This window comes from Hylaeus volcanicus, chromosome 3 (assembly GCF_026283585.1).
Source record: "Hylaeus volcanicus isolate JK05 chromosome 3, UHH_iyHylVolc1.0_haploid, whole genome shotgun sequence".
Taxonomy (NCBI): domain Eukaryota; kingdom Metazoa; phylum Arthropoda; class Insecta; order Hymenoptera; family Colletidae; genus Hylaeus; species Hylaeus volcanicus.
Window position 1 is genome coordinate 2,943,088 of NC_071978.1, and position 16,903 is coordinate 2,959,990.

Genomic DNA, 16,903 nt, shown 5'->3' on the forward strand with positions numbered 1-16,903 from the left:
GGGCAATTATCCCGTTAACCCCCAGATCGATTATTACTGCACGACGACCTGGATTCTGCCCGACGATGATTGTTTAAAATAGAATTTTAAATATGGAAATGTTATTATCGGTAACATTAAAATGCAACCCTTTATGGTTGAAACTGTTGAGAGCGACTGCTGGGGCTGAAGCACTTTATGACATGTCACAAAGAGTAAATAAATGTTAATAAAATCGAGTGTATCGGAGATCAAAAAATAAATAATTCGTTTTTAATTTAAACGGAAATTTAAAAAGACTTAATAGTGACCGTTGGTCGTTAGTCCATATAATATAATATTCGGATATTTCGATATTTCGATATTCCCAATGTTTTAATATTTCAGTATTGTATCGGATAGTATGATATACAACTCGCAATTATTTACGCAACGAAGGTTCTACGCGGGAACAATTCTCCTCATAAATTTATCAAGCGGGAATAAAAATTGCAATAACTTACGTGAGACTTTCAAGGTTTTCGTGCGGTTAAAAAAAGCTGCTGCAGAATCGCAGAACCGTCGCGCTCGTTTAATGCATGCGGCCCACGACCTTTGTCGCGGTTTCCTATTTATGATGATTATTAGTAGGGTAGAAGCAAATTATGTCTATAATTACGGCTTGGATAAAAATATTCTCGACCCGATACCGTGTACAAAAGCGACCGCAGACTAACATACTCCTTCTGTTGTATCGATTCGCGCCTTGGCCACGGGAATGTATAAATACCTGTTAAAACCCATGTGCACGTGCTGCGCGTTAACACGCAACAGATTTGCATACATGTTTGTTTCGCCATAGGAATCTGCGATGTAAAAATATCTATTTTCGGTCGATCCCTTGAATGAATCAGGAAGTAACCGCCTCAAAGTGAACTAGAAAAAAAAAAACAACGAAACTTTTTATTTTTCAGTAACAGATCCTCGTGGCTTAGACTAAGGCTCCAAGGTGGTAATGAAAATAAAATCCTGTCAAAGGACTAAACTTCAAATGAAGATAAGCACATCACAAAAACTTAATTGGCCCAGGACTATTTTCGCACATGGTCTCGATGCATTCGAGGTGAAGTCATGTGCACACGATCAAACGTCAGCTCTTCGTTAGGAGTATATCAATTCGATGCAGCGACCAGGTGCCACTTAACGTTACGCGGTCAGTCGACTATGCTCTGTACAAAGTTACGGTTCCCTCTATGCACTCTGGTGCGAGCTCTGCCCGAAATTAGCTGGCTAAACGCGGTAATTAGAAGCGTCTATTAATTATGCCGCGGTCTTTAAATGGCTCCGCTCTAACCATGTCCGAAACTTATCTCGGTGCGGTCAGTCGCGTAACGTGGTACCCGCGACGCTGCGGCGTCGTTCGTCACCCATCGGAAATCGGTCGTAGCCATCATGTCTTTCAGCTTGTCATTATTATATGATACATAGAAATAGAACCGAGGAATAAATGTTTTTTGTCGGTTACTTTAAGGAATAGAAACTTTCGATACGCGTCGCCATAGGAATGTTCGGTATCGATCCTTGTAGAATACAAATCGTGAGTATACATCTCTATAGCAGAGAAAATTTCAGTACACATAGCTATACAAGATAAACATTTATTGTAGGTATTCAGTATCCATCGGTATAGAATAGAAAGTTCCGGTATACGCCGCTATCAAATGTAAATTTTCAGCACACATCGCTACAGCATACAAATTTTCAGAACACATTGCTAGCGAATAGAAATTTTCAGCATACATTGTTGCATGATAAACATAGGATCTTATTCTGAAATCAAATAAAACCAAGCTAACGGAAAGAGTTTTCCTGGATTGGCACGCGATCATCTTCAATCCCATCCTGATCGCACTTCCCCAAGAGCTCGCGGACAAGTACAAACTTTGATGAAAGCTCGGCGAGCACGCGTCGCACTTTCGTACAAACGTACCAAATCGGACTCAGATGTTTGATTTCTCTTCCGCGTGGCCCGCGCAACTCAATCTTCGCGTCTACTTTGCATGCAGGATCATACGTCAGCACGTGTGCGCTCCTCACGGTATGGTCCTCGCATGTCTAACATCTTTTTCGAATTTTCCAACGATAATCCAATTCGAATTCATGCTCGAGTCCCGACGCTCGGCCTCCGCGTTGATTTCACTTGAATTCGTTGTGTACACCCCGCGCTGTTATCACTGAACAGTCAGAAACAACGAGTCGGAAAGGACGACGGATACACTTTTTCGCATCTCTACGCGAACAGCCTGCGAGGGGACGATTAAGGCTTTTAATTTACGCGCTTTGTTCCTACTGACAAACGGCCGGTAAACAAAGTTCGCTGCTCGGACTGTGCATTGATAAAAGTTCCGAGCCGCTGCGTTATGCGCCCGTTCTGAAGCAACGTTTTCCGCGGTCCGCGTATTTAATCTCTGCCGTGCTTGTGCGGGCTTCAAACCCGCACCGCAAACTGTACTTCAAGAGACAATGCTTTAGGAAAACGAATGATAAATAATTGTTTCTGGAACTTCATTGTAACCGCCGAGATTCGAGCCTCCTCTGGAGAAAGTGATCCATAGACAGCTGCAGAGATGCGAAATTGCGATATGAAATGAGGGATTAAAGTAGATTTCGGGTTGCGAAAACTACGTCGGCTATACTCGAATAAAATTTCACCAATCCCTGACCTATTGTTACAGTAATGTCTTCCATCGGGTTGTTACAAGTTTCGTCCCTCAGCTTGTTACAAAGTTGTCCCTAGAGTTGCTCGCGTGCTGCGGCCGGTCGTGTCACAGGATGCAAATGAGTTATCAAAGCAGAGAAGTGACATTTTTCTAGCGATTACTTCGAACGATTTTCGAATCGATCCAGTTGTTGCTTCCTACGGAAAAAATCGCGAACGATCATCGAGGGTTTTTTTTTAAAATGTTCCACGAGCGACGCGGTGTATTTTCTACGTGTACGTGTTCTCTTGGACGGTCCAGTTAACTGGATATAAGAGGAGGGCCGTTATAGAGACGAGCCACTCGATAAGTAAACTCAATGAAAAAGGTACAGAAGAAAAGAGTGGCGAGGAGAGAACGGTAATCGCGAAATGGTAGAAGAGCTGAGAACGAAATGAAACGGAGGCTGTGTTTAAGAGCGAACTGAATCAATAGCTCAACCCTGCGACCCGTAGGCCAAATGTAGGTCATACCGTGATCCCTTTTTCCCTCTCTATCACCTTTTCTCGTCGTTTCTCTCTGGCTCCCCTCTTCGTGTTCGTTTCCCATTGGGAAGGTGTACGGTATATTATTGCATCGGCACCCGGTCGCATCGCGCTCGTTGCCGGTTTATACATTTTTCATAAATAAATTCCACGGACGTTCCAAAGTCTGCCTTGCCGTTCGCTACCCAGCGTATATATACGTCCGTGGAATTACATATTTGACTGCGAAGCTCGCTGGATCTCAAGGTCCACGAGTATTCTCCTCCTCTTTTCTCGAGATCCAGACTCGGGATCGATCCAGAGCGGCCACCGTACTTCTCACCTGTAGTCTGAGGAAGACCAATTGGCGACTGAAAGTCGCTAAAGGGACCATTAGAATGTTTCAACGTAACTATCAACATGATTTTCTTTATGTAAAATAATAAATGGAATAATAGTTTAGAACAGTTCCATTAAATACGTGTTTGTGGAACGCGAAAGAAAAGCTGAGCCCTTTTAATTTAAAAAAAAAGGCGAGTCACACGGTAAAGTAAAGGCGGCGACCTTGCGCAGCCACTTAATTTCATTCCAACTAAAGCGAACATTCCGCGTAAAACGTTTTAGTGTATTCGTCCGACGCGCCCGAGGATTAACTCCCGCCTGCGTTCTATTACCATGAGCTCGGTAGCCATGCCTCGGAAGATTGACGACGTTATTGCCCTCTCGGGTTCGCCAGAAAAAACCGTGCTTTCATCGTCTGACGTTCGGAATCCATCGCCTTTCGGTGTCTCTTCTGTCGGCGGAGAAAGTTGCGATTAGTCTCCGCTGCGTTCTTTTCAACGTTGCCTCGCGACTGCGGGGCAACTTTCATCATTATTCTTCTTTTGACGCACAGAAAGGACCCCCTGCTGGTTTCCCCCTCGTGTTTTCCTCTTGCTCTCCCTTTAATTAGAACTTGAAGTCGCTTCGTTACTCGTCACGCTTCAATTTCTCACAGGTAAAAAGCGGAAATGTAATACTTTGAAATTTCAGAATTCCTACCAGCGAGCAGCGACGAACGTACTCGTGCGTTTAACGAATGCCACGGGGATGTATGCATGATCGCGAATTAAATTCACTTTTTGTCGTTTAAAGCCGTGTTTTCGCCAACTGCTTGTCCCGCGTTTGCACGCCAGAACTCCCGCGATTTCGACGTAGTATCGACGGTGCATACGAATACACCGTGTTGCGCACTTCCCAGCAACGTGCGAAACTAAATGCAACTGCACGCCGATACAATTACAGTGGAATTAACGCGACCTGGTGTAACGGGAGCGACGAACGCGTCTGTTAAGTATCCCTGGTCGAATTTCTTCGTCCCAGTTAATTACATGTGCCAAACCCCTTTCGAAGAGAAACTATAGGGCGACCGGGTCTGTAATCGGATGGAAGAGCCAAAAATAAATGTTTCCATTATTCACTTTTCTTGTTCATTTTTCCAGAGGGCTGCTTTCGGAAAATAAAACTCGTATCTTCCTATTTAGAAACGATTATTTTATCTACCACGTGGTAACGTGATGCTAACGCGTTTACCGAGGTACACGGCGTACATGGCTGTATCGTATTTCGTTCGTGCAAGCCATACTTCGTTGAACCTTCGTTATACGCTGCGATGATATCTGCGTAATTATTCTACTGTTTTATCGAATTTTACAGAGAGCAACTGGAAAATACTTAATTAAAATGCATGCCCTTTGAGAGTGTACAGGGTAGCTCGAGTTATCGAACGTGTTGCGATAATAAGGCAGTCGACAGAGTCTTAATTGTTAATACAACCTTACCAGGTGTCTGACTTGGGCAAAGTTATGCGATTCGTAATCGAGCCATAGCGACAAGCCCGTCGTCGAAATACGATTGGCCACGAGGCTCGATCGAATTAGCAGTAAACAAATTAACGGTGTCCTGGACGCGACAGTGGCGCGCGTTGTGCACGAAACGGAAAATTGCCGCAGCCCATGGCTTCCTGGCGTTTCCTGCCGATTGAAATACGCCGTGCGAGACCGTCCACCCGTTCTCTGCTTCGAATGGCAAACCTATTGATTATCCATTCGCGTTCCCGCCGCGTTGTCCATTTGCGGGCTGATTCATTATGATTGCAGCACAGAAGCGGTCGCCTGGGCCCCGTGTGCCCCGCCGTTTCCCTTGCTCTGGAAACTCCAGCAACAGACTCGCAGATATCGGTTGACCATCACCATCTGACGGGTCTGAGGACACGACTGTCGTCGAGGTTATCGAAACCTGGCGTCGAAGCTGCTCTTCAAGACACGTGGGATACCATAGGAATTGGAAATGATATAAGCATAGTAATTAAATCACCGAGGATGAATCCAATTGGAAATCCAGTGCAATCTGTCGGCATGGCTCGATTAGATAAAGCACAAAGTTTAGATGGACAGAATTTTCTATGGTAATCACTCCAAGACTTTATTGATACATTACAAATACATCAGAGAATTAGAGTATACTGACGGAATTCGAACCGAAAACTACTTGGACAGGCAACTACCCTCTGGTTGCATACAAGCGAGCCAGTAATCGTGCTGTGCTTGGGACCATGCATTCGGTCCCAGAGATTTTCGAAATCGTAGTTTTCGAAATTATAATTTTCAAATGCGAATAGAACGCAAAATAATTGGTTATCTCGTTCGGCGAAACGCTCATTAGACCTTCATTATTCAACGATACCGGACGGTCTCAACACGGCTCGTGTTGGAAATGCGAAAGGTAAATTCCCCGAAACAGTGTATTTGTAACGGACTCCGCAAAGGTACTTGTTCGTGACTGTAGGACGCAATACAGTTAGGCGACGAGTGCGATCATTATTCGTAATGAGAGCGACGGCTCTTCGTTATTAATTATTTCTATGTAGCAAACACCACGGGATGTTGGAAGAGCGGACCGCGCCGAATCTACCGTATTTTCGCGATTATTAACGTCGCGGTTCGACCGAGGCATCCGACCATGCGAACTGGGTCAATGAATAATTACGAATAATATATTTATGAAATTTTTCGTCAAATTTATCACAGGAAACACCGTGTTTTTTTGCCTTCGCGAATATTTACGCTCGATATCGATATCACAGACGCCATTGTTGCCTTGTGTAATTGTGTTCGCGGATGCAAATTTAAGATCTCATATTGTTTTTCACGAGCTTTATCCAAAGCCATGGGGTTTGAAGTTCATATAGATGCCATAGTCGCTTTATTATCGATAGAATGGATCGCGAATTTTGCGTGGAACAATGGGACCGGGCGATGAACTTTGGGGGTAAACGTCTCGTGGCGTGCTAGTCCGCAAGAAGATGGTCATAATGCAATATATAACGGGAGTAGTTAGAAATACGCGAGTTAACAAGACCAGATCTGTCTGGAAATAGCGAGATTAAAGTTAGAAATGGCAAGATAATTGCGGTCGGGTTTTCTGGGTTTCAAACGGCTCGAAAAATAATTTAGATACCGAGCGCAAACAAAAGTTGCAGCAATAAAGTCGCGCTTGCGAGCAGCGCAGCGGCGATCCGATCTTTCGTTTCCTGAATCCCCTGGAATTTTGCTCGGGAAATGTATTCCGAGATAATATGCGACTGAGAGGAAAACCAACCGGAGCCGTCTATTCCCAACCGGAAATCATAACGGGGGATCTTCCTATTTCGTTGATTTTGCCGGAAAGTTAGCAAAGTTAATCTCGATTCATAATTGAAACTTCTACCTGACCCACGGCATAACTTTTTACTGTCACGAACGGGAGCTTCTTTTATCGTTTAATAACGTCGATCCGGCTCGTCATCGGAGTACCGTAATTTATGTTGGAATACCAGCAGCTCGAGATAAATCGAAACTTTTCCAAACTCCTAGCTCCACTGTTTCCGTTCGGCGCGACCAATCGAAAATTTCTATCGTTACCCCAATCCACGAATTTCGAGCCAACGAAACAGAAATAGAAACGCTTCGGACTCGGTCAATTACCATACTTTGTTTTCTCTCAGAATTTAGGACTTTAAAACATAAATTACTCTACTTCATATTTCTCTGAAGAAATTTTTGTAAGCCTGTCTCCTAATTCTTCTAATTAAACAGCGTCTCTGTTTTACTAATTCTCGAATAAATTTATGGCGGATGCCCAAACTCCCAGAATTCGTTGTCCTTACTTGACTTTGCCTTCGGGATCCGCGATTTTCAAAGCTTTTTCGGTGCGCGTCGAGACGCCTCTCGAGTTCCGTAGTCTCTGTTCTCGGGAGCCAATTTAGCGTTGAGCAAAGAGCTTGCTACATCAGCACTTTATTAGCTACATCGACGGGGCCAACACGCGAGCGTCTCATCCGCAATTTGTTAACACGACGCGGCGTCGAATGAAGCCGTTCCACGAGGGAAAAGGGAATGTCGCGGCGCCGTGTGGCGACGCTTGATCACCGACGACGACTCGTCGAGCGTGAGACCGTCGGTTGAAGCAATCGCAGCGCGATGCCAACGGTAATTAGCAGTTGCCAAGATTCGCCGGAAATTACCACGTCCCCGTGGAGCATCGCGCGCACCCTTGAATGCCTATACAGTCATTATCGTGGTCGTTATGCCAAGCAACGACGGCACGTGAGGATCTCGGCACGCGAAACACCCTCAAAACGCAGTCACCTCCGTTTATTGTTTCGTTCGACCCACTTGCGGGCTCGCAGGCAACGATCCATTTGGCCAATTGCATTCGACTCTTCATTGACCTAGGCGTTTGTTCTGATAATTTAATTCCTGGGCCTGGAAGCCTGGGCTGGAAACAAATCACTTGTCCCTAAGATGAAACAAAACACAGTGCATGTCCTGCTGATGAATGGGTCAGTGTAATTATTTACTTTTGTACACAGGGAAAAGCGTTGCATTTTATTTTGCATTGTACATATTTCTCAGCGTAGCAATCTGTTTTGTATATTTCAAAACGAGGTTCGGGTTGTAAGAGATGAGGGACCATCCTCGCGTCAGTCTACGGATTTGCGGTACAATAAATCGTAGCCCCTGTCTTCTAAAGCGTGGACGCGAAGCCAGTCCTGGCTTCCTCCCAGTCCTTATCGTCGCCACTCTGTTCGTCGTTCTTCTCGTTTCCATTTTCCTTTCCCTCTATCGGCATGCATTCGAGGCATTGTTAGCGCACGGGCGAGCCTTCCTTTTATCCTCTCCCCCCTGTTATTCGCTTTTCGTCCCCATTACCCTCCTTTTCCCCTTTTGTCTTTATCCATTCGCGATAACGACGTTCCGTTGGTATCGAATTGATCAGACGAGACGCCCCTTAACAACGGGCTGCGTGTGACTGTGTTCGGGTGTGACTGGGCTCCGTTTTCATCGACGCGATCGACCTCCTTTTCTCCTAGACTTCGCGATCGCGAGTAATTACGCCGCAGGGTTTTTTCTCATTCCTGGCGTCGCCAATCGTCGGCCAAACGGCAAGAGAAATATTCTTCTGTTTTTCAGGCGCACCAGAAACCCACCCGGTTCGTTTATTTTCTTGAACTTACTGTCTGACGAGTCTTCGAAGTACGCGATAGAAATTATACCTTTCGGGAGACAAAAGAGGCAAAAATGAAAGCCGAAGACACTTGAAGTCTACAGTCCTCTAGGGAGGATTCCGAAGTGGGTAGACCGGAGGAGCAAACTGGATGGATTGACGGAGCAATTGTTGGTTAGGTACTCGAGATACGAAGTCTTAGGGAAGCTCGCAATTCAAGCTTGACAAATATCGCGAAAGAGTGACTGAGAACCCCTTTGTACAGATTTCGTAACCCGGTGTTTGTGCATTGAATCCAATCTCTCGGTGGAGGATTTACGTAAGACTCGATGCAGCTCGCTAACTTCGGAGAAGAAAAACAACCGACCGCGTTTACTACAGTTATTTATTCGGAATATTGACCTGTATGTACAATATTAAACAACATTTCCGCTCATCTCCGCGGGACTCAGATGCAGGATCTGAATTAAATTATTTTCAACCACTCGCAAGGGTGGTCGTTCGAAGCTTGACGTAAATTAACGATCAACGAGGTAGCTCTGCTCAGACGCGAGTCTTTGGTATGCGAAACGCGCGAACCTACAACGAGCAGAAAGCTGGAGGCACATCTATATCCAGGTACATAGCGAAAGGCGGAAGAATCGTGGGGCTGAAGAATTATCAGTATTCCTCCTCGTTGGCGGCGTAATGGGGAACGTCTTGTTCCTGTTGCGTAGCCGTCTGGTGATCGTGAACCTGAGCCTGGCCTTGACCACCGTACAAGCCCCCAGCGTGGTCGTTCTCGCCGGAAGTGTGAACCACGGCATGAAATCCGTCCTTGTCGGCGTGGTATCTGACGACACGGATACTACCGCCAGGCTCCTTCACGCTGTACTCGCCGGACACGCTGTTTCCTGTGGGAAGGAACGAATGGAAGCCGTGAAACCAATTTCCAGCCTCCTAACGAGACGCAATTGAATGCCAGAGAAATTGTGCCTGGAGTAGCTATCAGCATAACACCGTCGGCGAGTGACTATGTTAATAGAACTGGAAGCAGCTGTACAAGGAGCCACGAGAGACGAGGCGTCCTCATTCGAGCAACTTCGATTTTTTTTATAGAAACTTGTATCATACGAAAAATAGAACAAATAACGACTTTCCAATTTTTGTCGTTGATACTGACGATTCGAATGCGAAAACCTGAATATCTCTGTCACCTATGTTCGTGTGAAACACTCTGAATCGATGTTTCTTCAAACGTACATTTTTCGCGTGTTCTTTTAGAGGATAAAATAGCAAGTTTCCTGGTGATGTAGCGTTTTTGAACGATCGTAAATAACGGAGATATTTAGGTGTATAGGTCGTCTTCCTCTCATCCGGTATAGAATATGCCACTACTCCCACGCGCACACGATTTCCCTAAGCTTCATAGCTGAAATGGCTGGTGCACTATAAAAGTGCACGGTGTCCGAACATAAAAGTCGCTCTGCCTCTATCCTTCCGTTGGATATTCATGGCGGACGTCCATGAAAATTTCTCTCATGGCCGAGCCATCTTGGGTTTCTAGCGCGACCATGAAAATGTCCTCTTAAGGAAAGTCGTCGGGGATTTAATTCCCAGAAAATGACTGCGAGCTCTAGCTTTTCCTTTTACGCGGTGATTATACGTGTTTCAGAGATTAAAAAAAAATATTTTGTAAAAAGAACTGGCATTCGTATCCACGGAATTAATTTCCGAAGAAAGGACTTCGACTGTCCAATTCTCTTAAAGAAATTGCCGAGAGGAGTCGCTCGTTCCTTCGCGCTCTAAATGCACCCCACTGCGAGGCTTTCGTTGATTTCCCTCGCTCACCGTCTCTGGCCTCCTTCTGGTTGTGGAAGTCCCCGGTGTGTTGGTCCTCAACGCCGTACGAGAACTCGTACTTTGGATGCGCCACGTAGTCCACCGCGTAGTTGTGCTCTTGTCCGTGCAAATGGTTGCTGTCATCGTGGTACTCCGCAGCACGCGGCACTTTCACCTCGTAGTCTGGTCCCTCGACCGGTCCATGGAACTGCACGTATGAGCTGACCAACGAGGCGTGCCGACCATGGAAAGCATCCTCCAGCGTTGTTTGCTGGCCGTGGTAAGTCTCGTCCCGCTCCAGAGCTATCACACCTGCGTGTGATCGATGGCCCAGGGTCAGCACGATGGTCAGGGCGATGCCGATCTACGTGCAGAAAAAAAGTCACCTTCGAGAACGGCTCGTAAACCCTGCCTGACCATGGAACCGTCGCTCCCTCCAAGATTTCCGGGATATTGATATGGGCGAGGGTTGACGTTTAATGGACCGACTTCCACCAAGGATTGTGAAGTCGTTCGTTGCGAACGATCGATGGGCTATCCGACAGGTTGAGGTTGAATAATTGCTGGACGGTGAAAGTTATCGATGATCTCGATCCGCGAGCCCCAGCCGACGCTAAGAGTACGGAGATCGATGGGCATCGATGGCATTAAATGGTTCGCGGCGACTAACAAATTTGTATGGTGCCTGGCGTTTTTGATACTCCGTTCATCGCTAGGAGGAGATTCTAGGCTGATGACATTTCGAGTATTTCTTCTTTGTGTATTTATTGTTTGATATGTTTGATTTAGCGAGAATAAGGAAAAAGAAAGCGACAGGGAAGAGTTAATCCAGATAGACGTGAAAGTCGAAAGTGGTCTCTGCCAATGTTTTGTACATTAGTGTATTTAATTAATATTGTGCCTCGAGTCCCGATAACTTGATCGAAGGAATTCATTTTCACGAAATGTCTAACAACAACGATACACGAAAGAACAGAATGACATTTACCAACAGCTGATTACGAAGAAGTTCGATTCAACGCGCCGTATGGTTTCCGATGCCCTACAAAATTGTGATAAAGGATTTCCTATTTTCTCGTCAGTCTTCCTAGAATCGAGGCCATATCGTTCTACTTTCCGCGCGATGCGAGCAATCAAAAGCTCCTCTAGGAAACGCGCCTTACGAATTACAACGGGCACACGTCATCGATACAGAATGCGAATGGAAATCGTATATTCGGTTGCGTGGGAGTGCAATACCATCGCGCTCGGCGTTCCCTTAATTATGGCTGCAGGATACGTGCGGGCCGGGTCAGGTTGAGCCGAAACCAATCGACTACACACGCGCAGCACTTACACTGACAAATTGAATCTCGTTTGCGGGGAAAACAGGGAAAGTGAGAGAGAGATAGAACGCCAGACCTGAGACGTCCCAGTTTTAATTACGCCGGGTCGGAGTGCAAGCGCTGACTTCCGATAGGAAAATAGTCGGCTCGTCGATTATACAAGCCAATAAAAGTTTCGCGTTCCGTCGTGGAATGAAATTCGATTCCGTTCCGTTTGTTTGTATTCGTCCCATTTCGTTTGCTCGTTTATCGCGGCGCACGGAATTATTGAAAAACGTTGACCGCCAAATATCGACGATAATATTTAAAAAAGAGAAACGAGGACGAGAGGCCGAACCGATTCGATAGAATTTTCCGATAGTCTATTTACTCGTTTGGACGATTCTGCGTCGATCGAATAACAAACACTCGTCAGGTACGCGGACAATTCTCGATAAGGTAACAAATTTTGAACATCGAACAACTTCTGACCCCGTCACTTGTTCAGAGATATTAGAATTTGAATTGTACAAACAAATTGTGTCTTATGCTTGGTGAATGTAATCTTCTTCGAACGATCTAATCAATCGATCACCGAAATTTTCGAATTTTCTTTTAAAAATAAAAACTCTACTGGTCGAGCATTCCCCATGACTAATAATTTCTGCGCTGTGTTTCAATTGAATATTTGATAAATTTGGAAGAAGCAGAAAATGTAAACGGTCGAAAAGTACGTAACGTAACGCTTGGAGCGGTGAAATAATTATTTCGTTCGGAGCAAACATTGGATCCGGAGTTTCTGTTCGTCGTTTATTATTGAAATAAAATTCTGTCCATATCTGCCGTCCAATCGTTTCCCATTCGATATGTGACGCTGAAACAAAGCGTCAAACGCGTTAACGGAAAAAGCCACGAGAAAAAGAATTCCACTCGGTTTTAATTACGCGACGTCGCCACGGAATAACAAGCAACCGAGTCCGACGTTCCACTCGCGACACTGCTAAGTCTCCAAACCGAGTTACGTTGGACTTCGTCGGGTTTGCTCAGCGTCACGGAATTATTTATCCCATTCTCGTTCGCACGCGGATCAAATTAACAAAGCTCATAGACGGAGATCTGGACGAGTTAATTATATTTTTGCCAATTAAAATCAATTAAAGTGCCTCCCAGCGGGATCTCCACCCTCTTTTCGCGAGTTCAAACCCTTCGTTTCATTCTCGACTGTCTTCCTTTTCTTCCATGCACTTTAGAGCGATGATAACCCCTCTTTCGCGCCTGCATAACGACGCAGAGCGTTTATATCCGTGATCCTTTTCAATTTAATAATGATTATTTTATCATTGCACTGACGAATCGCACTGAACATGGTTACCAACCTTAAGGAGTAATCTCTAAAAAAATCTACACTATCGTAACGATACAAATTTAATAAACGTGGCCATGAAAGGGTTAACTGACACTCTCACCCCCTTTTCACCGTTGCTTCCTCGTGTTTCGACACTCTACCTTCAATATCATCTGTACCATGGTTTTTAAGGCGGTCAAGAGAGAACTGCAACTTTCCAGAGTGTTTTCTACGCTTTTATACCTGCCTATGCGGAGGGGCATTCAGCATATGTGCTCGTAAGAGCACGTGAATCTGCCCGTTACGTCGCGCGTGTGCAACACAAGCGTGCACAACGGTAAATTTCGCTCCTGTCGTGGTCAACCGTGGACCCTTTCTCCGCTTCCGACAACTTTTCACGATCAGAACCGTTTGGCGTCTCACGGGAATGCAACATCTGCTCGTTCCTAGTCCGAGGCTCTGTGTTTTTCATTTTCTCACTCTGATTAATCGTGTCATTGGTATTCGAGGTGGCACTGGCTATTTATTTACGTCCACCTTTGTTCAAAAAACTGTCGAAAAGAATCTCATTGTAAAATATTTCCTTTTACAGTGCATATGTGGGCAGACACGTGACGAAAGCAAGTAACGTTCCACTGTGGCAGAAGCTTGACCAATCAGCGGATCACCATCGAGAATGATCGAAGGGTCTCGAAGCAAGATGGCTTCCTCGCTTTTGGGAAAGTCTTTTGAATGGCTTCTTTCCTTTTCGAGAAGCCAGAAGCCTGGCGTCGCTGGACGACGACCGGAAAGAATAATCCGCTTATTCCGTTCGAGGCAGGATTTATTTGGAATCTTAACGCTCGGGGAGGTGGTGCTTGGATTGAATCCAGTCGGATCTACTACTTTAAATGCCCGGATCTCCTTTGGTTTTTTCCATCCGCTTGAAAAGCTGGCTGGCTCGTTCGTTTAATAGTCGAGCTTAATTCTTTTATTGAACTGTTTGTTCGAGTCCTGGATACCTCGACGGGGAACCCTATCCATTCGATTGTCCTTTCCAGCGTCGTACAATAGGGTTACGTTTTCCAACCCTTCGTGCCTCGAGGTCTTCAGGATCGTCTCGCGAAATCTCCAGCGAGTTATCCGATCAGAACTAACTCCAGGATTTCGTCGAGCAATCAGCGTAAGTTTGATCATCAATTCCGATCGCTCGCGACTTGGGATTTGGAAAAGGCAAAAGAATAATTTGGCTGAGCTTCTCGAGCCGGCGCGGTTGAAATCAAAGATCAAAAGTCTTGATTTCCTGCAATCGCAAACGGCACGTCTAACAGGTAGACCGGAAAACATAGAGGAAACGGGAGAAAAACGAGATGCCGGGAGTAAAGGGTTAGAAGCTGCACGGCCCGCTCTTGGTTATTTACAGAAACTTCCTTTGAAGAAGCTGGGAAATAAGAAAACGTCGCTGGCATTCGGAGAAAGGTACGATTGATCAGAAAAATAACTGGTTATATTTGGAACGGCTGCACCCTGTATTGGTTCGCATTTCAAACCTCGGTATACCCTCTTCTAATTAACGAGGAAATGTGCTTTCCGCAACTGCGACTTTTTTGTCGATAGCTCGACGCAATTAGAATCTAAAAACACGCACAAAGAAAATTAATACCTATTTTACTTTGTTTCCTACTAGCGAGGACCTTCGAATATAAAATCGTCACATTAACAGGCCAGGTACCCCCATTTATCAGTGGCTAATGTTCGCGGCGTTCCTCTATTCTAGCGTGGATATTGCGACACAAGCTGCACTCGCTGCGGTTCACCGACTGCCGTGGTTTGCCGTTGTCCTGTTACCACGATTTGCGGGTCCTTTTATTTCGAGCGTCCCTTTGACTCCATCGAATCGTGTACGTTGCTTCGACAGGAGACCGAAAGCCGTCCATGCAATTGCGAGGATCGAGCGAAATCGAAGAGTCTATAAAGGAATCGCTCGTTCGAGCGGAGGGCAATCTTGAAGAGCGTCTCGATTCACTTCAACCCTGACCCCAAGCTTGGAAGACGAGCAAAGAACCTTGCCGCTGTTCTTTAAACGGGAACGAACGGCTGACGAGATTAAGTGAAAGAGTGCAGCCAGTAATAGCACACTAAAACCTCCATTTAACGAACCAATAGCGTCCATGTGAAACGTACGGTCCCTCAGCGAGGAACTATTATCTTAAAAGAAATTGCGATAGCCGTGTTCGAACAAGGGAAAGTATTATATTAAAAAAAGGGATGCTTAGAAATAGTCTACAACTAAAAAGAAAATTTCCTACATTAGGAAGCTTGATTCACTGAAGTACGTTTCAGTTATATCTCGGATAATTCTCGAATGATTTGAATTATTATTCCCCCTGGCAAAGTTCACTGACTGATGCCAAACGGCGGCTGACGCAGACACCGCCCGTATTTCCAAGTGGGGTGCATAACAGACGCTGCTTTCACGAAGCCAAGCCAACCGGAAGTTGGCTGACGTTGGAAAGAAATCTTTTCTCTCCACGTTCTTCTCGGCAATGGTAACAAGCCACCAATTTGTTTGACGTATCAGACCTCGAGAATCCTATCTTCTCACCTATAATTCATTTCACCATCTCGCGAAGATTCTGCAAAGTTCAGTTATGCATCACTTAGCGTAACGTATGGATATAGATAACACTTTTTAGAATTTCTTCTATAACACGGTATTTGTATTACAAAGAGGGCTTAAGCCATAAGGCAGAATCGTTGAAACGCGAGACGCTCGACATGGAAATGCTTCATCGGCGTAAGCACGTACCGATCCGAATTATTCCTGGATCAAACAACTTTTTCTCGCAAATGAGCAAAACCGGTTCGTTATACGGTCCAATTAAAAGACCGATGCTGCGACGCGACGTATAAAGAAAGGACACGTTCGTTGTTTCGTCAGCGCTCCGCTGCTAATTGAATTTCCTTTGTGAGCGATTCCATTGGCATCGATATCAGAGTATTATTATTTACCAAGTTTTCGAGAGGACACGTTGAAACGCCGGAATCCCGCCTAGAATAATATAAATATATTCAATTAAACCGACGAACACAGGCAAACGGCTAAGCTTCTGCATCAAACGATCGATTGTTCCGCGTACACGTACACGGCGACACGCACGTGTGTATGCGTCTCTGTGTGCACCGTAAATTATTCCCGCGGTTCGAAGCAGAAACGCTTCATCTTCGGGAGACCAATTACAACACCTGTCTTCGCTCTGAATTAATCCTTCGCCTGGAACAATTACATCGTCTCGATACAGGTAACCAGTGATGTTTACGTCGAAAGCGCTAATTGAAGGGAATCCGCGCGCGTTTGATTCGCGTAACGACCGGGACGCTAACGGACCGAATTTCCTTTACAACAAAAACTGCATCGCCTCGACGAGTCCGTGGTCTAGTTTGCTCGAGTTATTTTGCATCGGACGGGACCTTTGACAAACGTGCAAACGTTACAATGACATTGGTCGAGACAATGATCGTTAGCTTTGATGCCATCGACGCGTATTCGTATCGTAAACGGTTATGCGTCGTTTCTCTAAAGCTTTTTGTAAAAGTACAACGGATGGTATCACGCGAAGCAAAGAAAAACACGAGATGATGGATTTCAAGAACCTGTATAACCGCAGACGCAGTTTTTATTCGTTTGAAAAATTCCATGTTCCGCAATTTCATGTCAAACCATTTAATATTACTCGGTAGCAGAGT

The 16,903-nt window shown here is 45.3% G+C and overlaps 1 protein-coding gene across 1 annotated transcript; it reads right to left on the reverse strand.

The window, feature by feature from the left end:
* Window positions 1-9,367: 9,367 nt before the first annotated feature.
* Window positions 9,368-11,799, reverse strand: LOC128873482 (adult-specific cuticular protein ACP-22-like). Its single transcript, XM_054117088.1, has 3 exons — window positions 11,768-11,799; window positions 10,538-10,892; window positions 9,368-9,600 (listed from the first exon to the last, which is right to left on the reverse strand). Exons 1-3 carry the CDS (start codon window positions 11,768-11,770, stop codon window positions 9,368-9,370), a joined length of 591 nt encoding a protein of 196 aa, XP_053973063.1. The 5' UTR covers window positions 11,771-11,799.
* Between the last annotated feature and the right edge of the window lie 5,104 nt (window positions 11,800-16,903).